Genomic DNA, 24709 nt, shown 5'->3' with positions numbered 1-24709 from the left:
CAAGACTAACTCATATATTTCTAGCTCTTAACTACATGCATATTATTAACCTAACCTATATACCTAACTTGTTACTAACATAATATGGGACTTTACCTAAAATAAATACATATTATTCATTTATTAACAATAATCACAACCTACCTACACAGCTTACTTATAAAATGCTGTGGTCGTCTAGGATATATGTATCACAATTTTCGGGCTATTTAGGTTTACCAAAATGTGCAATTCAAAAATATTTAATTATAAATAACTTGTTATAAAATGAGATTGCTTGAGTATGCACCGATGAGGCAAACACGGCATGCGTGTAACACATTATTGCTTACATATTATCTTATACAAAACAACAAAACAAGGTAACTTATCGAGAATATCAGGATATTCCATTTTTCATCTGGTAACCCAAGGTATTTTCCGTTCAGATGTTATGAATAGCAATAAAGTTTTATTTTTTATACACAGATAACAAAAAAAAGTATTTATTGCCATTTACAAGTATATTAGGTATGACGATTTTCGCGGCTTATAGGGATTAGCGGTCTTTCTTATTTAATTATCTGATAATATTCAGACACAATGACGGCGATAAAATAATATCAACAACACAATTACATATCTATTTAAACCAATCCCACACGCCCTAATGTCATCAGGATTATAAATTAGCATTATTTCCCAATCGCTGTTCTCGCGGCCTCACGCGGCACGATTGTATGCTGATGTGACAGATGGCGAAAGTACCCCGCGGGAATCGAACCGGCACTGCTGTACTTGCCACAAGTCGGAGAAACTATGAGAGAATTCGTTACAATCCCCCTTGGCTGTGTGAGCGAGAACAGCGTTTGATTGGCGACTAATACATATGTAGTTATTTTATTTGACAGTTGATAGGTACATGTGAAATAGGGTAAAAATTTGAACATGAGATAGTTAAATTTTTTGCCATGTCGAGTGCAATTATCGCTTTCCCCATTTCCCCAGTTTCCCCACAGTGCGGAGTGCACATGGAACGTTAGTTTGTGCTGACACGTCCACACTTTGGCATTGCCAAGTTTGTGGATAGTTAGCTTACTCTTAAGACTGAGGCTAAAAACGACAAAGCAAATACGAATAATAGCATAATAAAAAGGGAAAAAATCAAAGTACTGTCGAGTGTCGACGTCGAAGATTTGTTTACGTATCGTTGACGTCGACTGTAGGTACTTAAATTCAATTCACGGGAACATTAGTATACACAATAACGCTTTCTTTTAGCTTACTTATCCAGATGAAACCATGCCTCTCGTAATCTACCTACGAAATAAGAATAAACCATCAGTCACACTTTCGCGCAATCAATCTTTTACATAATTAATGGTATCATAATGAAAGCAATCGAAAGCAGTTGACATGGCGGTACAATCACAATACCTACAAAGGCTACAAACGTAATAATTTACATAACCGTGCAATTGCATCGGATCGGGCCGCTTCTCAGATTTCATGCAGAAGTCATACAAAACAAATTTCTTGATTGTTATTACCTCATAGGCGCACTATTTTTTATGATTATGATTATTTTTTAAGGGGCTACCCGAGGTTTTCATCGATTTTTGACAAGTTTTGAATCGTATCTCCATTTTTAGGGTTCCGTACCCAAAGGGTAAAACGGGACCCTATTACTAAGACTTCGCTGTCCGTCCGTCCGTCCGTCCGTCTGTCACCAGGCTGTATCTCACGAACCGTGATAGCTAGACAGTTGAAATTTTCACAGATTATGTATTTCTGTTGCCGCTATAACAACAAATACTAAAAACAGAATAAAATAGAGATTTAAATGGGGCTCCCATACAACAAACGTGATTTTTGACCAAAGTTAAGCAACGTCGGGCGGGGTCAGTACTTGGATGGGTGACCGTTTTTTTTTTCTTTTTTTTTGCATTGTGGTGCGGAACCCTTCGTGCGCGAGTCCGACTCGCACTTGCCCGGTTTTTTGCACTACAGATAGAATAAGACAAACGACTATCGGTTTTTCAATCTTTTGTCTCCGGTTTTGTCCACCGGATTTTGAAAGAAATGAATACTCATTTTTAGGGTTCCGTACCCAAAGGGTAAAACGGGACCCTATTACTAAGACTTCGCTGTCCGTCCGTCCGTCCCTCCGTCCGTCCGTCTGTCACCAGGCTGTATCTCACGAACCGTGATAGCTAGACAGTTGAAATTTTCACAGATGATGTATTTCTGTTGCCGCTATAACAACAAATACTAAAAACAGAATAAACTAAAGATTTAAATGGGGCTCCCATACAACAAACGTGATTTTTGACCAAAGTTAAGCAACGTCGGGAGTGGTCAGTACTTGGATGGGTGACCGTTTTTTTTTTTGCTTTTTTTTTTGTTTTTTTATATACGTTGTCTAAAAAACCGGTGTGAAGTTATCGGCCAAAGTTATCGGCGAACAAAAACCCGACCAAATTAAGAAGTCGAGATTTTTAATGTTTCTTTTCGTCGTTAAAAAGAGCGTAAGTACATTAGTTTAAGGAAAACTTGAATGTCATCAATTCTATTAAGAACATTTCATCATAAATTTTACTATGTAGCTGAAAAACATGCATCGTGACTGGTCGTAGAATTTTGTGCTTATCAAACAAAGAAAATCCTACTTTCTAGCCTACAAAACGCTTCAAGTCTATTATTTGTAAAAGCTATTGACAAGAGCTTTCATTTTTCTGTTAAAAAAACTTACTTTCTTTGATAATCAAAGATTTAACGATTGATAATAGTCAGCGCCCTAAAGATTCTAGACATATATTGATCAATTTGACCAACTTCCGAGTAGAAGACCACTGTCTAACTGACATCATCAGAAACTGTACATCAGAATCATTCATAAAACGCCTTCAGAACCCACTTCGCGAGCTTACTGTAGTTGCATCAGCTGAAAGAAAGTTATCGGCGGAACAATATTATATCCTTTATTAATTCAGAAAACAAAAACTTTGGCTTTGAATCTTTCATGATTTGTGAATGTAAATCAAGAGCTTTTTCTAAAGCTTTCAGAAACTATTAACCTAGGTGTTCTAAATTTTTTTTTAATAATTTATAACCAAGTCCGTGACCAAAATATTATAAATGCACATCACTAATTTTGACCCACTTCTAGATGAAAGACCACTTTAATTTTGACATCATCCGAAACTTTACACCAAGATCTTTCGTAAAACACCTTCAGAACCCAGTTAGTAAGCTAACTGTAGCTGCATCAGCTGAAATAAAAAAAGTAAAAAGTAAAAAGCTCTTGATTTAGATTCACAAATCATGAAAGATTCAAAGCCAAAGTTATTTTTTTTCTGAATTAATAAAGGATATAATATTGTTCCGCCGATCACTTTCTTTCAGCTGATGCAACTACAGTAAGCTCGCGAAGTGGGTTCTGAAGGTGTTTCATGAAAGATCTTGATGTACAATTTCGAATGTTGTCAAAATGAAAGTGGTCTTTCGATTAGAAGTGGGTCAAAATTAGTTATGTGTATTTGGAATATCTCGGCCATTGACTCTGCAATGAATTATTTAAATAAAATACTTAGAATACCTAGATCGGTGGATTCTGAAAGCTTAAAATTAAAGCTCTCGATGTAAATTATCGGTTTATGTAAATTATGTAATTTTCTTTTCTTGAAAATGAGTTTACAAAATCGTTCCGCCGCTAAGTTCATTTCAGCTAATGCAGCTACAGTTAGCTCGCTAACTGGGTTCTGAAGGCGTTTTATGAAAGATCTTGGTGTACAGTTTCGGATGATGTCAAAATGAAAGTGGTCTTACGTCTAGAAGTGGGTCAAAATTAGTGATTTGCATTTTGAATATTTTGACCACGATCTTGGTCATTAATCATTTAAAAAAAATATCTAAGTACACCTCGATTAATAGATTCTGAAAGCTTTAGAAAAAGCTCTTGATTTACATTCACAAATCATGAAAGATTCAGTTTTTTTTCTGAATTAACAAAAGATATAATATTGTTCCGCCGATAACTTTATTTCAGCTGATGCAGCTACAGTTAGCTTACTAACTGGGTTCTGAAGGCGTTTTATGAAAGATCTTGGTGTAAAGTTTCGGATGATGTCAAAATGAAAGTGGTCTTTCATCTAGAAGTGGGTCAAAATTAGTGATGTGCATTTATAATATTTTGGTCACGGACTTGGTTATAAATTATTAAAAAAAAAATCTTAGAACACCGAGGTTAATAGATTCTGAAAGCTTTAGAAAAAGCTCTTGATTTACATTCACAAATCATGAAAGATTCAAAGCCAAAGTTATTTTTTTTTCTGAATTAATAAAGGATATAATATTGTTCCGCCGATAACATTCTTTCAGCTGTTGCGACTACAGTAAGCTCGCGAAGTGGGTTCTGAAGGTGTTTCATGAAAGATCTTGATGTAGAGTTTCGAATGTTGTCAAAATGAATGTGGTCTTTCGACTAGAAGTGGGTCAAAATTAGTGATGTGCATTTATAATATTTTGGTCACGGACTTGGTTATAAATTATTAAAAAAAATTTAAGAACACCTAGGTTAATAGTTTCTGAAAGCTTTATGAAAAAGCTCTTGATTTACATTCACAAATCATTAAAGATTCAAAGCCAGTTTTTTTTTTTCTGAATTAATAAAGGATATAATATTGTTCCGCCGATAACATTCTTTCAGCTGATGCAACTACAGTAAGCTCGCGAAGTAGGTTCTGAAGGTGTTTCATGAAAGATCTTGATGTACAGTTTCGAATGTTGTCAAAATGAAAGTGGTCTTTCGACTAGAAGTGGGTCAAAATTAGTTATGTGTATTTGGAATAGCTCGGCCATTGACTCTGCAATGAATTATTTAAATAAAATACTTAGAATACCTAGATTGGTGGATTCTGAAAGCTTAAAATTAAAGCTCTCGATGTAAATTATCGGTTTATGTAAGTTATGTAGTTTTCTTTTGTTGAAAATGAGTTTACAAAATCGTTCCGCCGCTAACTTCATTTCAGCTAATGCAGCTACAGTTAGCTCGCTAATTGGGTTCTGAAGGCGTTTTATGAAAGATCTTGGTGTACAGTTTCGGATGATGTCAAAATGAAAGTGGTCTTTCGTCTAGAAGTGGGTCAAAATTAGTGATTTGCATTTTGAATAGTTTGACCACGAACTTGGTCATTAATCATTTAAAAAAATCTAAGTACACCTCGATTAATAGATTCTGAAAGCTTTAGAAAAAGCTCTTGATTTACATTCACAAATCATGAAAGATTCAGTTATTTTTCTGAATTAACAAAGGATATAATATTGTTCCGCCGATAACTTTATTTCAGCTGATGCAGCTACAGTTAGCTTACTAACTGGGTTCTGAAGGTGTTTTATGAAAGATCTTGGTGTAAAGTTTCGGATGATGTCAAAATGAAAGTGGTCTTTCATCTAGAAGTGGGTCAAAATTAGTGATGTGCATTTATAATATTTTGGTCACGGACTTGGTTATAAATTATTAAAAAAAAATTTTAGAACACCTAGGTTAATAGTTTCTGAAAGCTTTAGAAAAAGCTCTTGATTTAGATTCACAAATCATGAAAGATTCAAAGCCAAAGTTATTTTTTTTTCTGAATTAATAAAGGATATAATATTGTTCCGCCGATAACTTTCTTTCAGCTGATGCAACTACAGTAAGCTCGCGAAGTGGGTTCTGAAGGTGTTTCATGAAAGATCTTGATGTACAATTTCGAATGTTGTCAAAATGAAAGTGGTGTTTCGATTAGAAGTGGGTCAAAATTAGTTATGTGTATTTGGAATATCTCGGCCATTGACTCTGCAATGAATTATTTAAATAAAATACTTAGAATACCTAGATTGGTGGATTCTGAAAGCTTAAAATTAAAGCTCTCGATGTAAATTATCGGTTTATGTAAGTTATGTAATTTTCTTTTCTTGAAAATGAGTTTACAAAATCGTTCCGCCGCTAATTTCATTTTAGCTAATGCAGCTACAGTTAGCTTACTAACTAGGTTCTGAAGGTGTTTTATGAAAGATCTTGGTGTAAAGTTTCGGATGATGTCAAAATGAAAGTGGTCTTTCATCTAGAAGTGGGTCAAAATTAGTGATGTGCATTTATAATATTTTGGTCACGGACTTGGTTATAAATTATTAAAAAAAAATTTTAGAACACCTAGGTTAATAGTTTCTGAAAGCTTTAGAAAAAGCTCTTGATTTAGATTCACAAATCATGAAAGATTCAAAGCCAAAGTTATTTTTTTTCTGAATTAATAAAGGATATAATATTGTTCCGCCGATAACTTTCTTTCAGCTGATGCAACTACAGTAAGCTCGCGAAGTGGGTTCTGAAGGTGTTTCATGAAAGATCTTGATGTACAATTTCGAATGTTGTCAAAATGAAAGTGGTCTTTCGATTAGAAGTGGGTCAAAATTAGTTGTGTATTTGGAATATCTCGGCCATTGACTCTGCAATGAATTATTTAAATAAAATACTTAGAATACCTAGATCGGTGGATTCTGAAAGCTTAAAATTAAAGCTCTCGATGTAAATTATCGGTTTATGTAAATTATGTAATTTTCTTTTCTTGAAAATGAGTTTACAAAATCGTTCCGCCGCTAACATCATTTCAGCTAATGCAGCTACAGTTAGCTCGCTAACTGGGTTCTGAAGGCGTTTTATGAAAGATCTTGGTGTACAGTTTCGGATGATGTCAAAATGAAAGTGGTCTTACATCTAGAAGTGGGTCAAAATTAGTGATTTGCATTTTGAATATTTTGACCACGATCTTGGTCATTAATCATTTAAAAAAAATATCTAAGTACACCTCGATTAATAGATTCTGAAAGCTTTAGAAAAAGCTCTTGATTTACATTCACAAATCATGAAACTTTCAGTTTTTTTTCTGAATTAACAAAATATATAATATTGTTCCGCCGATAACTTTATTTCAGCTGATGCAGCTACAGTTAGCTTACTAACTGGGTTCTGAAGGCGTTTTATGAAAGATCTTGGTGTAAAGTTTCGGATGATGTCAAAATGAAAGTGGTCTTTCATCTAGAAGTGGGTCAAAATTAGTGATGTGCATTTATAATATTTTGGTCACGGACTTGGTTATAAATTATTAAAAAAAAAATCTTAGAACACCGAGGTTAATAGATTCTGAAAGCTTTAGAAAAAGCTCTTGATTTACATTCACAAATCATGAAAGATTCAAAGCCAAAGTTATTTTTTTTTCTGAATTAATAAAGGATATAATATTGTTCCGCCGATAACATTCTTTCAGCTGTTGCGACTACAGTAAGCTCGCGAAGTGGGTTCTGAAGGTGTTTCATGAAAGATCTTGATGTAGAGTTTCGAATGTTGTCAAAATGAATGTGGTCTTTCGACTAGAAGTGGGTCAAAATTAGTGATGTGCATTTATAATATTTTGGTCACGGACTTGGTTATAAATTATTAAAAAAAAATTTTAGAACACCTAGTTTAATAGTTTCTGAAAGCTTTATGAAAAAGCTCTTGATTTACATTCACAAATCATTAAAGATTCAAAGCCAAAGTTTTTTTTTTCTGAATTAATAAAGGATATAATATTGTTCCGCCGATAACATTCTTTCAGCTGATGCAACTACAGTAAGCTCGCGAAGTAGGTTCTGAAGGTGTTTCATGAAAGATCTTGATGTACAGTTTCGAATGTTGTCAAAATGAAAGTGGTCTTTCGACTAGAAGTGGGTCAAAATTAGTTATGTGTATTTGGAATATCTCGGCCATTGACTCTGCAATGAATTATTTAAATAAAATACTTAGAATACCTAGATTGGTGGATTCTGAAAGCTTAAAATTAAAGCTCTCGATGTAAATTATCGGTTTATGTAAGTTATGTAGTTTTCTTTTGTTGAAAATGAGTTTACAAAATCGTTCCGCCGCTAACTTCATTTCAGCTAATGCAGCTACAGTTAGCTCGCTAATTGGGTTCTGAAGGCGTTTTATGAAAGATCTTGGTGTACAGTTTCGGATGATGTCAAAATGAAAGTGGTCTTTCGTCTAGAAGTGGGTCAAAATTAGTGATTTGCATTTTGAATAGTTTGACCACGAACTTGGTCATTAATCATTTAAAAAAATCTAAGTACACCTCGATTAATAGATTCTGAAAGCTTTAGAAAAAGCTCTTGATTTACATTCACAAATCATGAAAGATTCAGTTATTTTTCTGAATTAACAAAGGATATAATATTGTTCCGCCGATAACTTTATTTCAGCTGATGCAGCTACAGTTAGCTTACTAACTGGGTTCTGAAGGTGTTTTATGAAAGATCTTGGTGTAAAGTTTCGGATGATGTCAAAATGAAAGTGGTCTTTCATCTAGAAGTGGGTCAAAATTAGTGATGTGCATTTATAATATTTTGGTCACGGACTTGGTTATAAATTATTAAAAAAAAATTTTAGAACACCTAGGTTAATAGTTTCTGAAAGCTTTAGAAAAAGCTCTTGATTTAGATTCACAAATCATGAAAGATTCAAAGCCAAAGTTATTTTTTTCTGAATTAATAAAGGATATAATATTGTTCCGCCGATAACTTTCTTTCAGCTGATGCAACTACAGTAAGCTCGCGAAGTGGGTTCTGAAGGTGTTTCATGAAAGATCTTGATGTACAATTTCGAATGTTGTCAAAATGAAAGTGGTGTTTCGATTAGAAGTGGGTCAAAATTAGTTATGTGTATTTGGAATATCTCGGCCATTGACTCTGCAATGAATTATTTAAATAAAATACTTAGAATACCTAGATTGGTGGATTCTGAAAGCTTAAAATTAAAGCTCTCGATGTAAATTATCGGTTTATGTAAGTTATGTAATTTTCTTTTCTTGAAAATGAGTTTACAAAATCGTTCCGCCGCTAATTTCATTGTAGCTAATGCAGATACAGTTAGCTTACTAACTAGGTTCTGAAGGTGTTTTATGAAAGATCTTGGTGTAAAGTTTCAGATGATGTCAAAATGAAAGTGGTCTTTCATCTAGAAGTGGATCAAAATTAGTGATGTGCATTTATAATATTTTGGTCACGGACTTGGTTATAAATTATTAAAAAAAAATTTTAGAACACCTAGGTTAATAGTTTCTGAAAGCTTTAGAAAAAGCTCTTGATTTAGATTCACAAATCATGAAAGATTCAAAGCCAAAGTTATTTTTTTTCTGAATTAATAAAGGATATAATATTGTTCCGCCGATAACTTTCTTTCAGCTGATGCAACTACAGTAAGCTCGCGAAGTGGGTTCTGAAGGTGTTTCATGAAAGATCTTGATGTACAATTTCGAATGTTGTCAAAATGAAAGTGGTCTTTCGATTAGAAGTGGGTCAAAATTAGTTATGTGTATTTGGAATATCTCGGCCATTGACTCTGCAATGAATTATTTAAATAAAATACTTAGAATACCTAGATTGGTGGATTGTGAAAGCTAATAATAAAAGCTCTCGATGTAAATTATCAGTTTATGTAAATTATGTAATTTTCTTTTGTTGAAAATGAGTTTACAAAATCGTTCCGCCGCTAACTTCATTTCAGCTAATGCAGCTACAGTTAGCTCGCTAACTGGGTTCTGAAGGCGTTTTATGAAAGATCTTGGTGTACAGTTTCGGATGATGTCAAAATGAAAGTGGTCTTTCATCTAGAAGTGGGTCAAAATTAGTGATTTGCATTTTCAATAGTTTGACCACGATCTTGGTCATTAATCATTTAAAAAAAATCTAAGTACACCTCGATTAATAGATTCTGAAAGCTTTAGAAAAAGCTCTTGATTTACATTCACAAATCATGAAAGATTCAGTTTTTTTTCTGAATTAACAAAGGATATAATATTGTTCCGCCGATAACTTTATTTCTGCTGATGCAGCTACAGTTAGCTTACTAACTGGGTTCTGAAGGCGTTTTAAGAAAGACCTTGGTGTAAAGTTTCGGATGATGTCAAAATGAAAGTGGTCTTTCATCTAGAAGTGGGTCAAAATTAGTGATGTGCATTTATAATATTTTGGTCACGGACTTGGTTATAAATTATTAAAAAAAAATTTTAGAACACCTAGGTTAATAGTTTCTGAAAGCTTTAGAAAAAGCTTTTGATTTTCATTCACAAATCATGAACGATTCAAAGCCAAAGTTATTTTTTTTCTGAATTAATAAAGGATATAATATTGTTCCGCCGATAACTTTCTTTCAGCTGATGCAACTACAGTAAGCTCGCGAAGTGGGTTCTGAAGGTGTTTCATGAAAGATCTTGATGTACAGTTTCGAATGTTGTCAAAATGAAAGTGGTCTTTCGACTAGAAGTGGGTCAAAATTAGTTATGTGTATTTGGAATATCTCGGCCATTGACTCTGCAATGAATTATTTAAATAAAATACTTAGAATACCTAGATTGGTGGATTCTGAAAGCTGAAAATTAAAGCTCTCGATGTAAATTATCGGTTTATGTAAGTTATGTAATTTTCTTTTCTTGAAAATGAGTTTACAAAATCGTTCCGCCGCTAATTTCATTTTAGCTAATGCAGCCACAGTTAGCTCGCTAACTTGGTTCTGAAGGCGTTTTATGAAAGATCTTGGTGTAAAGTTTCGGATGATATCAAAATGAAAGTGGTCTTTCATCTAGATGTGGGTCAAAATTAGTGATGTTCATTTGGAATATTTTGGCCACGGACTTGGTCATAAATTATTTAAAAAATAAATCATAGAACACCTAAAACATTAGATTCTGAAAGCTTTATGAAAAAGCTCTTGATTCACATTCACAACTCTTGTGAGATTCAGAGATTTTTTTTCTGAATTAATAATGTACATAATATTGTTCCGCCGATAACTTTCTTTCAGCTGATGCAACTACAGTAAGCTCGCGAAGTGGGTTCTGAAGGTGTTTCATGAAAGAACTTGATGTACAGTTTCGAATGTTGTCAAAATGAAAGTGGTCTTTCGACTAGAAGTGGGTCAAAATTAATTATGTGTATTTGGAATATTTCAGCCATTGACTCTGCAATGAATTATTTAAATAAAATACTTAGAATACCTAGATTGGTCGATTCTGAAAGCTTATAATAAAAGCTCTCGATGTAAATTATCAGTTTATGTAAATTATGTAATTTTCTTTTGTTGAAAATGAGTTTACAAAATCGTTCCGCCGCTAACTTCATTTCAGCTAATGCAGCTACAGTTAGCTCGCTAACTGGGTTCTGAAGGCGTTTTATGAAAGATCTTGGTGTAAAGTTTCGGATGATATCAAAATGAAAGTGGTCTTTCATCTAGATGTGGGTCAAAATTAGTGATGTTCATTTGGAATATTTTGGCCACGGACTTGGTCATAAATTATTTAAAAAATAAATCTTAGAACACCTAAAACATTAGATTCTGAAAGCTTTATGAAAAAGCTCTTGATTAACATTCACAACTCTTGTGAGATTCAGAGATTTTTTTTCTGAATTAATAATGTACATAATATTGTTCCGCCGATAACTTTCTTTCAGCTGATGCAACTACAGTAAGCTCGCGAAGTGGGTTCTGAAGGTGTTTCATGAAAGATCTTGATGTACAGTTTCGAATGTTGTCAAAATGAAAGTGGTCTTTCGACTAGAAGTGGGTCAAAATTAATTATGTGTATTTGGAATATTTCAGCCATTGACTCTGCAATGAATTATTTAAATAAAATACTTAGAATACCTAGATTGGTGGATTCTGAAAGCTTATAATAAAAGCTCTCGATGTAAATTATCAGTTTATGTAAATTATGTAATTTTCTTTTGTTGAAAATGAGTTTACAAAATCGTTCCGCCGCTAACTTCATTTCAGCTAATGCAGCTACAGTTAGCTCGCTAACTGGGTTCTGAAGGCGTTTTATGAAAGATCTTGGTGTACAGTTTCGGATGATGTCAAAATGAAAGTGGTCTTTCATCTAGAAGTGGGTCAAAATTAGTGATTTGCATTTTGAATAGTTTGACCACGATCTTGGTCATTAATCATTTAAAAAAAATCTAAGTACACCTCGATTAATAGATTCTGAAAGCTTTAGAAAAAGCTCTTGATTTACATTCACAAATCATGAAAGATTCAGTTTTTTTTCTGAATTAACAAAGGATATAATATTGTTCCGCCGATAACTTTATTTCAGCTGATGCAGCTACAGTTAGCTTACTAACTGGGTTCTGAAGGTGTTTTATGAAAGATCTTGGTGTAAAGTTTCGGATGATGTCAAAATGAAAGTGGTCTTTCATCTAGAAGTGGGTCAAAATTAGTGATGTGCATTTATAATATTTTGGTCACGGACTTGGTTATAAATTATTAAAAAAAAAAATTTGGAACACCGAGGTTAATAGATTCTGAAAGCTTTAGAAAAAGCTCTTGATTTACATTCACAAATCATGAAAGATTCAAAGCCAAAGTTATTTTTTTTTCTGAATTAATAAAGGATATAATATTGTTCCGCCGATAACTTTCTTTCAGCTGATGCGACTACAGTAAGCTCGCGAAGTGGGTTCTGAAGGTGTTTCATGAAAGATCTTGATGTACAGTTTCGAATGTTGTCAAAATGAAAGTGGTCTTTCGACTAGAAGTGGGTCAAAATTAGTTATGTGTAGATATTTGGAATATCTCGGCCATTGACTCTGCAATGAATTATTTAAATAAAATACTTAGAATACCTAGATTGGTGGATTCTGAAAGCTTAAAATTAAAGCTCTCGATGTAAATTATCGGTTTATGTAAGTTATGTAATTTTCTTTTCTTGAAAATGAGTTTACAAAATCGTTCCGCCGCTAATTTCATTTTAGCTAATGCAGCTACAGTTAGCTCGCTAACTTGGTTCTGAAGGCGTTTTATGAAAGATCTTGGTGTAAAGTTTCGGATGATGTCAAAATGAAAGTGGTCTTTCATCTAGAAGTGGGTCAAAATTAGTGATGTTCATTTGGAATATTTTGGCCACGGACTTGGTCATAAATTATTTAAAAAATAAATCTTAGAACACCTAAAACATTAGATTCTGAAAACTTTATGAAAAAGCTCTTGATTTACATTCACAACTCTTGTGAGATTCAGAGTTTTTTTTTTCTGAATTAATAATGTACATAATATTGTTCCGCCGATAACTTTCTTTCAGCTGATGCAACTACAGTAAGCTCGCGAAGTGGGTTCTGAAGGTGTTTCATGAAAGATCTTGATGTACAGTTTCGAATATTGTCAAAATGAAAGTGGTCTTTCGACTAGAAGTGGGTCAAAATTAATTATGTGTATTTGGAATATTTCAGCCATTGACTCTGCAATGAATTATTTAAATAAAATACTTAGAATACCTAGATTGGTGGATTCTGAAAGCTTGTAATAAAAGCTCTCGATGTAAATTATCAGTTTATGTAAATTCTGTAATTTTCTTTTGTTGAAAATGAGTTTACAAAATCGTTCCGCCGCTAACTTCATTTCAGCTAATGCAGCTACAGTTAGCTCGCTAACTGGGTTCTGAAGGCGTTTTATGAAAGATCTTGGTGTACAGTTTCGGATGATGTCAAAATGAAAGTGGTCTTTCATCTAGAAGTGGGTCAAAATTAGTGATTTGCATTTTGAATAGTTTGACCACGATCTTGGTCATTAATCATTTAAAAAAAATCTAAGTACACCTCGATTAATAGATTCTGAAAGCTTTAGAAAAAGCTCTTGATTTACATTCACAAATCATGAAAGATTCAAAGCCAAAGTTTTTGTTTTCTGAATTAATAAAGGATATAATATTGTTCCGCCGATAACTTTCTTTCAGCTGATGCAACTACAGTAAGCTCGCGAAGTGGGTTCTGAAGGCGTTTTATGAATGATTCTGATGTACAGTTTCTGATGATGTCAGTTAGACAGTGGTCTTCTACTCGGAAGTTGGTCAAATTGATCAATATATGTCTAGAATCTTTAGGGCGCTGACTATTATCAATCGTTAAATCTTTGATTATCAAAGAAAGTAAGTTTTTTTAACAGAAAAATGAAAGCTCTTGTCAATAGCTTTTACAAATAATAGACTTGAAGCGTTTTGTAGGCTAGAAAGTAGGATTTTCTTTGTTTGATGAGCACAAAATTCTACGACCAGTCACGATGCATGTTTTTCAGCTACATAGTAAAATTTATGATGAAATGTTCTTAATAGAATTGATGACATTCAACTTTTCCTTAAACTAATGTACTTACGCTCTTTTTAACGATGAAAAGAAACATTAAAAATCTCGACTTCTTAATTTGGTCGGGTTTTTGTTCGCCGATAACTTTGGCCGATAACTTCACACCGGTGTCTAAAAACACTTTTTTCGTATCTAATTTGCAGTGAAGGATCTTTATTACATGATGTACGAAATCTACATATTTGGGTTCGTCTTTGACGTCTCGAAAAACGGTTTTAATGTACTACTTAACACAAAAGTTATGGCCAGAAAACCAGGTTTTAGGCTAAGATTGTTCAACGTTGATGCCAAATATCTCGAAGACAATGAATTTTGAAGGACATGGGATACTATATTGCTTAAAGCCGTTGCTGTAAATATAATAAGCTACAAAAAACATTACAAAACTAAGGGATTCAGGTCGAAGGTCATTGGCGTGGGGTATTGGTGGCCTAGCGGTAAGAGCGTGTGACTTTTGATCCAAATGTCGCGGGTTCACACCCCGCCTTGTACTAATGAATTTTTCGGAACTTATGTACGAAATATCATTGAGGTGAAGTGAAGGAAAACATCGTGAGGGAACCGGGCTAATCCGAATAAGGCCTAGTTTCCCCTGTGGGTTGGAAGGTCAGATGGTAGTCGCTTTCAGACCCCATGAGCCGTAGCAAAATGCCGGGATAGCGCGAGGAAAAGCTTTTTCGCCATGTATTTTACTGAACAATAAAAAACGCATCAAAAACTGCAACCGCATTCGGCGCAACATTTATCTTGGCTCGCAATCCGATCACCTTGCCTGGCATATTGATAAAAAACTATTAATGTCTTAGGAAGTACTGTACTGACGCAATTCTTATCGCTTATCTTAGGTCTTGTAGTTATCAACGTGTGAACAGGGCCTGGGATTGGCTTTTAAGTGTTATTTTTGGCAAAGGCGTTTACTCTAACTTCTAGTGTGTGTTATGTTGTGTATTAGTTTACGTAAAGGTTTCCCAAAATACTACTGTTATTTAGTTACCATTTGATAAGAAACGTATATTAACAAACCTACTACATCAATTTCTGCCAAAACGATACTTTTTACATGTGTGCATGTTTGTTATTGTTATTTCATAATGACAAATAACTACAATCATCAGTTGAACGAAACAAGTGTACATCGTCAACACAATGACAAGCGGTGACCGGTCGCCAACCCCATGGTGGTGAGAAGTGCACTGCACTGTGCACAGTGCACTTCTCACCAACATTTACATGTTCATTTAATACAATGCTCTGCTGAATTGCATTCATCACGAGAAAACCACTCAGCCGATATTATGCTTATTAGGGTAACATTTCCCTTCATGTCATTCCTCTTAATAGTTTCGAGATTTCTTATTGCGTTGCGTGCTGTAAGCTGTTTCTTTATTTTGTTTGACATGGACATGACATAGCTTGTAACATAGGCATTGAGGAAAAAGATGCGAATCGATTACATCGAAGTGACTTCACTTTAAATTTGTTCGAAGATGGAAAAAACGTTCCCTCACAATGTTCTCCTTTACTGAAAAGCTATCATCATCTCCTAGTCGTTTTTAGGGTTCCGTACCCAATGGGTAAAACGGGAGCCTATTACTAAGACTTCGCTGTCCGTCCGTCCGTCCGTCCGTCTGTCACCAGGCTGTAGCTCACGAACCGTGATAGCTAGACAGTTGAAATTTTCACAGATGATGTATTTCTGTTGCCGCTATACCAACAAATACTAAAAACAGAATAAAATAAAGATTTAAATGGGGCTCCCATACAACAAACGTGATTTTTGACCAAAGTTAAGCAACGTCGGGAGTGGTCAGTACTTGGATGGGTGACCGTTTTATTTTTGCTTTTTTTTGTTTTAGTTTTTTTTGCATTATGGTACGGAACCCTTCGTGCGCGAGTCCGACTCGCACTTGCCCGGTTTTTTGGCTACAGCAACTGCTTTTCTACCGCTGAAAGCGCTGGAATTTCAAATTTATAATTGAAAAGCTATAGTAAAATACCTATCAAATATGTAATACGTCATACGTGGCCCCCGTTTTGGAAGTCCCACGGTTAAGCACTCAGAAAACTATCAACGCTTCGCCGCCGCCAGTCAAAATAAAACTATGAGGGTACGGTCAGAATTAAGTAATAGGGTGACTGCCAGTGTTGGCCGTAATGGTTAATTCTAATTAACAATTAATCAATTGCATTAACCATTAATTCCGCAATTAATCAATTGCATTACGCATCAATTTAATTAAAGTTAGTTAGAATTGAATCTTGAGACATTTAATTACATTGATTGTCAATCTAATTGCCTATTTAATGGCATTAAAGTTTCAAAAAATTAATTAGAATTACTCTCAATTGCATTAACGTTTAATGGAATTAAATATTTTTTTCATAAACTAATAATTAATGTTAATTTTGCTTGAAACTATTAAATGGGAATACACTCATTATTGGTGTATTTTTATTTGTCCCTGTCATATGTGAGTTGGAGACAAATGGGAAACGGGGACAAATGGGATTTATTCATTTATATGAAGCGCTTATTCCATCTGCTCCAGGCGGGAACAAACGGGAAAATATCGGATAATGATGTGTTCCCATTTGTCCCCACACCAATAAAGTGGGGAAAAATGGGAATAATTTATATGCAAACTGCACATATATTTCCTATATGTTCCCCGTGGGGACAAATGGGAATACACCCATTATTGTTAGTTATAATGGGTGCTCATAAAATAAATAAAATAAATAAATTAAATAAATTAAATAAAATAAATAAAATAAATAAAATAAATAAAATAAATAAAATAAATAAAATAAATAAAATAAATAAAATAAATAAAATAAATAAAATAAATAAAATAAATAAAATAAATAAAATAAATAAAATAAATAAAATAAATAAAATAAATAAAATAAATAAAATAAATAAAATAAATAAAATAAATAAAATAAATAAAATAAATAAAATAAATAAAATAAATAAAATAAATAAAATAAATAAAATAAATAAAATAAATAAAATAAATAAAATAAATAAAATAAATAAAATAAATAAAATAAATAAAATAAATAAAATAAATAAAATAAATAAAATAAATAAAATAAATAAAATAAATAAAATAAATAAAATAAATAAAATAAATAAAATAAATAAAATAAATAAAATAAATAAAATAAATAAAATAAATAAAATAAATAAAATAAATAAAATAAATAAAATAAATAAAATAAATAAAATAAATAAAATAAATAAAATAAATAAAATAAATAAAATAAATAAAATAAATAAAATAAATAAAATAAATAAAATAAATAAAATAAATAAAATAAATAAAATAAATAAAATAAATAAAATAAATAAAATAAATAAAATAAATAAAATAAATAAAATAAATAAAATAAATAAAATAAATAAAATAAATAAAATAAATAAAATAAATAAAATAAATAAAATAAATAAAATAAATAAAATAAATAAAATAAATAAAATAAATAAAATATAAAATAAATTGATTAAATTAAATAAATCTTGGACGTCTTTATAAAATTACGATATTTATTCTTGTTAATTGTTAATTATCAATCACATGTTTAATTTTCATTAAAAATTGTTTTAGTTTTTAATGGTTTGTAAAGCAATAACCATTAATTCTTTTTAATTGTTAGTGGTTCGTAATAAATTAACATTAATGCAAATTGATGTTCAATGCAATTGATAATTAATTTTCCTTCAATGGTTAATGGCTAATGGCAATTAACCTTTTCAATGGTTAATTTTTAATGGTCAATTGCATTAACGTTCGGCCAACACTGGTGACTGCTATAGTGATTGGCCACTCCACCCTTACGTAACAATAAACAAATGTAAAAGTTCTACATACATCAGAGTTCTATCACTTTTCGCTGAGCTATTAGAGAAAGGAAAATATACTTTTGACGCGTAGTCTGATCCGCTACTATTGATTTGGGATTTGACCCAAGAACGTACGATCATCAAATTATTTCCCAAAAACGTACGGATTGAGAAGAATTGCGGGTCGCTCATACCTACTTAATAGTATAATATGTAAGTATGTAAGCAGGATGTATAATCCTAGCTAGACGTGTACGGCCGGTGGTTGACCCCAAACAGGTACGGTGGCAGGTTCTACTCCAGTTATACCCGCTAGCCTAGCCTATCCATGCCTTACGATTAGAGCAAGTTAAACTAATAAAGGATTTTCATTTAATTTTACGTTGTCTTCAAACCTATGACCCGAGAGCCGTAGCCACTGTAGCCAGGCCTTCGTCTTTACCACTTTGGTTCATGTTTACGGCCGGCATGTTTCGGGTCATTCGCTTTCGGGGCATCCACGAATTTGTCTACCACTGTCCCGTAATAATGCGAATAAGGTATCTGAAGAATTTGAAGTTAGCCTTAAAACACTGAGAAATTAATTTTGATACACGAAATATTAAAATGTGTGTGTACGGGACACTAAGGCCCACTTGCACCACCCCACTAACCCGGGATTAAGCGGTTAAACCGTTAACCTAGTGTCAAATTGTACTGGTAACCATGGCAACTCCAGGTTTATCCGGTCAACCCCTGGTTAGTGGAATGGTGCAAGTGGGCGTAAGTAATTAGTTGAGACGTAAGGCAAGAAGGCTTCGATTAGAAGCCTATTACGTATATTTTTGTATTAAGTAGGTACGTACTCGTTACTAAAATTCTGAACGGAAATGCCCCATTTTCCATAAATCGGACATAATTATATAAGAAAAGCGGAAGTGGCGGAACCTCATCTCGTGTCGCTCGAAAAGTGAAGGGCTTGTAATAGATGATTAATTAATTAATTAGGTAATCAGTAACCAAGATGCATAGATACGAGTTGATAGTCTGTCCCATGTCGCTCATGTTACCGTCTAAACTAAACGGCATGAAAGTTGTTTCAGAGTAATCGCTCTGATCTGAGAATTTATGTAATTTGAAATTTACACTAACAAATAATGCCCAGCGCAGCGCAAATGCACGGGCTTAGTGTATAAACGTGCCCTTAGTATCCGGTAGTTCTGGTTCATATTGCTTTGATATTCATAGGGTATCAATAGCAACAGGTAAACACGTGAAATAGAGGATTAAGTAGATTTAATATGGTTTGGACTATTTATACGTAGTAGGTACATGCTTTGTAAACATTCTGTTATTAGTTAGTTCCCTTATCAGATGATACGCCTGTTATCAAATACTTCGTACCTACGTAATCAATATTTTACGTAGCCATAACGCCAGTTAGAAATACATTTTATAAAAATATAGGCAAGTAGGTGTTCCAAATCCCTAAAGGACTTTCGTGTTGGGTAACTGCATCTATAGGTACTTACTCGGTTACTCGAAATATAGCAGATAGCGAACTTCAGCTAGGAAACCTGGGTACCAACTGTACCAAGTCTGCCAGCTGGTTTGCATGAATGTTGACTAGTACCTAGATAACTGGTAGACATTGAGGTCAATGAGTAATGTAAAATAGTTAAGGCATTAAGTTTAATCATAAAGCTAAGGAGTTAACACACCTACCTACCACCTACCCCAAAAAAGCAGTTATTTTAAATCTCCAACGAATTCAAAATAAACGGCCAAACCCATAAACTCTCCAAGACAAAATTCTCGGTCATGGGCGTCAAACAGCGAATACTCACCCAGAATCCCAATAAAACTCGTGTCGATCGAGTCTCCGCCGCGATCGGGTTCCGTTACAACTTTGCTTAGCGATTTCCTCGTAAATCCACTACAAAACAACACTAAACTTGTAAAACACTAATTTATTCCCACTTCATACACAAACACTATCACTGATTAGCGAAAACAATCCCGTTTTAGCGTAAAACGCAAATGTTATTTATTTACGTAAAGTTTGGTGACGGCCACGACAGCGCAGTGACAGCCTCTCAACTCGACGTTAGAAGCGAAACTAGCGCCGCGCCGCGCGTTGCGGCCACGGACGAAGCGGTCGAACAGGTATTGTCACAGAATCCGGTGTTGCAAGGTTCAAGGATGGAAATTTCGTAGAACGTCAATATAGGAAATGCCCAAACTTCTTTTGTAATTTGAGTTCAAAAATTAGCGTATCGATTATTATGCCTTATTCATAGAGGTACAATAATATAGAGATGACACGGGAGACGGGCCAAATGACCAAACGAGATGCACTGATGGAAATTTCAGTAGGAGTAGCAGAGTCAGCGGTACATTATTGCTTGTCCTTGTCACAGTCTCACTTTTTGTTTGTTCCCCACCAAATATTTTGTATGGTTTATGGTGGACAACAAATAACCCAACCGAATTACGTAGATTGTTTTTGGCATGTTGTCAGGAATGTTAAAACGTGTTTTTAATATTGTCGCTTTGTTGTATAATATGTTTTGTCCCTCACGGAGGCACGCGTATAGCTCATATATGTAATACTAGGTCTATGGCTTTATTACAATTAACTACTCAAAATTTACTTTATTCTGGTGAATGTACCTATAAAGTTAATTTGTCATCATACAATTCATACATGTAATATTTTTTTTAGTAGTACCACTATATATAATTAGATTGTATGTAAATAAATTCTTTTCCTAATTCATACATGTATATTTGGTAGGTGACACAAACAACCACTTGCTTACTTTCAGCAAGAACTACCTGAACTGGGAATAAGTCATCATCTTCCTAGCTCCTAAGGCCTCCTAGCGCTCCCAGCTATCTATAATTTAGGTACATATATAACTTTAAATACATACTTACTTAAAACAATATGCCTACGTAATTTGTATAATAACATTTTCGTGCTCTAAAAAATTAATAACCGATAATTAATAAGGTATAATTTCTGTTCAATTTGACATATGTTGAGAAATGTAAAATAACTGTAGTAGAAGAGCCGGCCGCAAATTTTCTAACCGACTTGATACCACGATGAAATGCACAATGGTTTCCCATAAAAGTGATGCTAAGTCCGAATTCGATAGTCTGCCACGGCGGAACTTGCCGAAAGTACGAAAAAGAAGGCCACTTCCGGTGCGAAAAAAGGGGGCTGATTTAACCCATCTGATACCGAAATAATAGTTATGGCAGCAGTTAGAAATTTACATGTAGACACATAAAAGCGAAGTCTGCCAGTGTTTTTTTTGCCGGAAGTGCTTGGCAGACGCTCTCAAAGGTGGCCAACGGGACCCCTAATTTAACCCATCTGATACCACCATGAAACCAATTCCAGTCGGTAGGTATGAACCCTCATGTCAGGAATATATAAGTCTGCCAAGGCTTTTCCTGCCGAAACACCTTGGCAGACGAGATTATGTAAGCAAGGTCGGCATCGGTTACCCTACACTAACCCATCTGATACCACCATGAAACCAATTCCAGTCGGTAGGTACGAACCCCCATTTTAGGAATATATAAGTCTGCCAAGGTTTTTCCTGCCGAAACACCTTGGCAGACGAGATTATAAACAAGATGACCATCGGTTACCGTACACTAACCCATCTGATACCGCCATGAAACCAATTCCAGTCGGTAGGTATGAACCCTCATTTCACGAATATACAAGTCTGCCAAGGCTTTTCCTGCCGTAACACCACGGCAGACGAGATTATGTAAGCAAGGTCGGCATCGGTTACCCTACACTAACCCATCTGATACCACCATGAAACCAATTCCAGTCGGTAGGTATGAACCACCATTTTAGAAATATATAAGTCTGCCAAGGTTTTTCCTGCCGAAACACCTTGGCAGACGAGATTATAAGCAAGATGACCATCGGTTACCGTACAGTAACCCATCTGATACCACCATGAAACCAATTCTAGTCGGTAGGTATGAACCCTCATTTCAGGAATTTATAAGTCTGCCAAGGTCTTTCCTGCCGAAACACCTTGACAGACGAGATTATGTAAGCAGCATCCACATACGAGGGATCCGTATTTTGAGATTATACAGATTACGGACATTATTAATAGCTATAGGCTTATTTATTACTTTATGCTTATACATATTTGTATATTATTATGTTATTAATAAAATATATTTATAATTTATTAAACCTAAACTTAATACATTGGGAATTAATTACCTGCTTACGGCAGTAGTAGGGATAAGTGGGTCAGTTCTGGCTCACTGAGCCAGGCCAACAGTCCCTCCCCCTTTTTTCCCTTGTTGAGGCCCTGCAACCTTGCCTTGAACCCAAACTAATGTCATTGTAGCTCGAATCTAACCTAATTTATTTTTATTGCTTTTAGAATATTTCAATTATCTACTTTTGCAAAGTTAAATGTTGAAATCTCTATTTCGAAAAATGGAATTTTAATGTGACTTTAACACGTTCACTGCGTTACGGGGGCTTTAAGCCCCGTACGATGTCATCATTCAGTGCGAAGTTAAATTTATTTGAGAAGTTAAAGGGCAAGGCAAAAAAAAAAAAAAAAACGGGTAGGCGAAGTAGAGACACGTATTTGAATTTTGCTGGCGAATTTTATTTTATTAAAATTATTAGACTACAGTTTTGAACACAAAAAGTTTCAAATGTGTTAATACCTCACCTCAGTGCAGTCAGCAGCTGTTTTCTCTACAATATTCTCGCACATAAGCACATAACTGCAAGTCACTGTCAAGCACAACACAAACAATAATGGATCTCCTGTCAAAACTCCAAAAGGAAATGAACAGTATGAAGGAACTTTTCAATTCACGGATGGCTACTTTTGAGAACTCCATTTCCACTCAGGCACCAGCACCTCCAGCTGTCCGGGACGACTTCAACAGCTTCAAAGATTTTATAGGAAAAATGGTCTCGGGCCTGCAGAATCAAATGGATATAGTCTTGAAGACTTTGGAGGAGATGGAGACGCGCTCTCGGGCTGGAATATTATTGCTACACGGAGTCCCGGAGGCTGAGGGTGAGATAGCCCCATCTAAAGTGACAGACATTTGTCAAAATAGGCTTCAGCTGAGTGACATCACAACTAACTCATTTGTTAGTTGCCACCGACTTGGTAAGAACAAAGCAGCTTCCAAACCTAGGGCAATATTAATCAAATTTTCCTGCTCCAGAACCCGGGATGTTGTGTGGGCTGCCAAGAAGCTCCTTAAAGGGTCTGGCTTCACTTTATCAGAGTTTCTAACAAATACCCGGCATGCTGTGTTTCTTGAGGCCAGGCGTATCTACGGAGTCAAAGGTAGTTGGACCAGCGATGGCCGGATTGTTGTAGTATGCCCAGATGGTTCACGACATAAAATAACAACTATGGACGAGCTTCGTGCACTGCCCTTGCCCTCTGATGCCAATGGGGCCGCCCTAAAGTCCACTGCGAGTGTTGGTGCAGAGGCCAGCGGTGAACCCGTGCTGCCTAACGCTGCCAACGCAACTTCCGCAGCTGCAGCACGCAGGGTTCTTCCAAATCGAGGCACGCGGAAATGAAGCCTCAACGCTGGTAGTACAGTGATATTTGCGGTTCCTCATTGTTATAGCTGATTTGCTCTGTTATCAACTTTCACTCTGCCATGTGAGCACCTTTACTCAGCAAATACTTGCAAAGTTCAACTTGTACCGGATAATACGTCACATTTATTTTAATTTGCATTGTAACATAATTATATTGAAGGTTGGGCGATAAATTTTGTTATTTTGTTTGCGGGGAGTTTGTAAGTGTCACTAACGTCATTGTCACTTCACTAGTGTCATTTTGACAAGTTACGTTCCGTTTCTCACTATTGTTTTGTTTTGTATGTCGTTTTTCAATTTACGTATCTGTTCTATTGTGTTAAAATTTTTGTGTGACTGTATTCAACTACTTAATTAACACTCATACTCAGAACGCATATTCAGTATATTTAGTAGCTTTAATTATTTTATTCGTTATGTAAACCAGCTGCTGGCGAGTATTTGAGGTGAATTGTGGAGTTTAGGCGTAGTATTTTCGCATGCAACTAAATATTTACATTTTAAGTATAGTTATATATCGTTAGTTTAGGAATATTGTTTTATTTATATATTTTATATTAGTTTGTTTTACTTACCGCAAATGTCTGATGTTCTGGATATAAGCCTGGACAGCGAATTCTTCTCCTTATCTTCGTCTAGCCTTTACGATTCTTTTAGCGATGCGTCTGATTTGCCGGATTTAAATGAGCGTTTGCACGTTACCTTCGATTCAGCGGGTAAGCGCTTTAACATTGTACACATTAACGCTCAAAGTATTCCGGCACACTTTCCTGATTTGTTAGCAACTTTTGACGTTAAAAACATACACGCAATCCTTATTTCCGAATCGTGGCTCAAGCCCTCATTGCCGTCTACTCTCTACCCATTGCCGGGTTACCGTTTATTTCGAAATGACCGAACTGGCACTAGAGACGGTAATGGCGGTAGCATAGTTAGGGGAGGCGGTGTTGCCATATATATTAAAAGCGATCTGGAATGTCAAGTGGTTTCTCAGTCCCCCGCGGTCTACTCGAACGCACCAGAATACCTTTTTCTTGATGTGAAGTTGCATCATAGAAGTGTTCTTT

At 34.6% G+C, this 24709-nt stretch overlaps 2 protein-coding genes across 2 annotated transcripts in view; one reads left to right on the top strand and one right to left on the bottom strand.

Annotated features, from left to right (window-relative positions):
- LOC134671184 (echinoderm microtubule-associated protein-like 2) overlaps nucleotides 1-20123 on the bottom strand; it is an 87236-nt gene extending 67113 nt beyond the window's left edge. Inside the window, exon 1 of the mRNA XM_063528968.1 lies at nucleotides 19855-20123. The gene's annotated coding sequence lies outside the window, so the exon portion shown is untranslated. The remainder of the gene's footprint in view (nucleotides 1-19854) is intronic.
- A 2510-nt stretch (nucleotides 20124-22633) lies between these two features.
- On the top strand, nucleotides 22634-24505 carry LOC134671160 (uncharacterized). The gene has a single exon (XM_063528930.1). It carries the CDS (start codon nucleotides 22830-22832, stop codon nucleotides 23616-23618), a length of 789 nt encoding a protein of 262 aa, XP_063385000.1. The 5' UTR covers nucleotides 22634-22829; the 3' UTR covers nucleotides 23619-24505.
- The last annotated feature ends 204 nt before the right edge of the window (nucleotides 24506-24709 follow it).

The sequence above is a fragment of the Cydia fagiglandana genome, chromosome 15 (assembly GCF_963556715.1).
Source record: "Cydia fagiglandana chromosome 15, ilCydFagi1.1, whole genome shotgun sequence".
NCBI classification, from domain to species: domain Eukaryota; kingdom Metazoa; phylum Arthropoda; class Insecta; order Lepidoptera; family Tortricidae; genus Cydia; species Cydia fagiglandana.
The sequence above is the reverse complement of the archived record's forward strand: the minus strand, read 5'-3'. Positions and strand labels throughout refer to the sequence as shown.

Excerpts from the sequence above, each read along its gene's own strand:
- LOC134671160 (XM_063528930.1), top strand. The coding sequence starts at position 22,830 with ATGGATCTCCTGTCAAAACTCCAAAAGGAAATGAACAGTATGAAGGAA.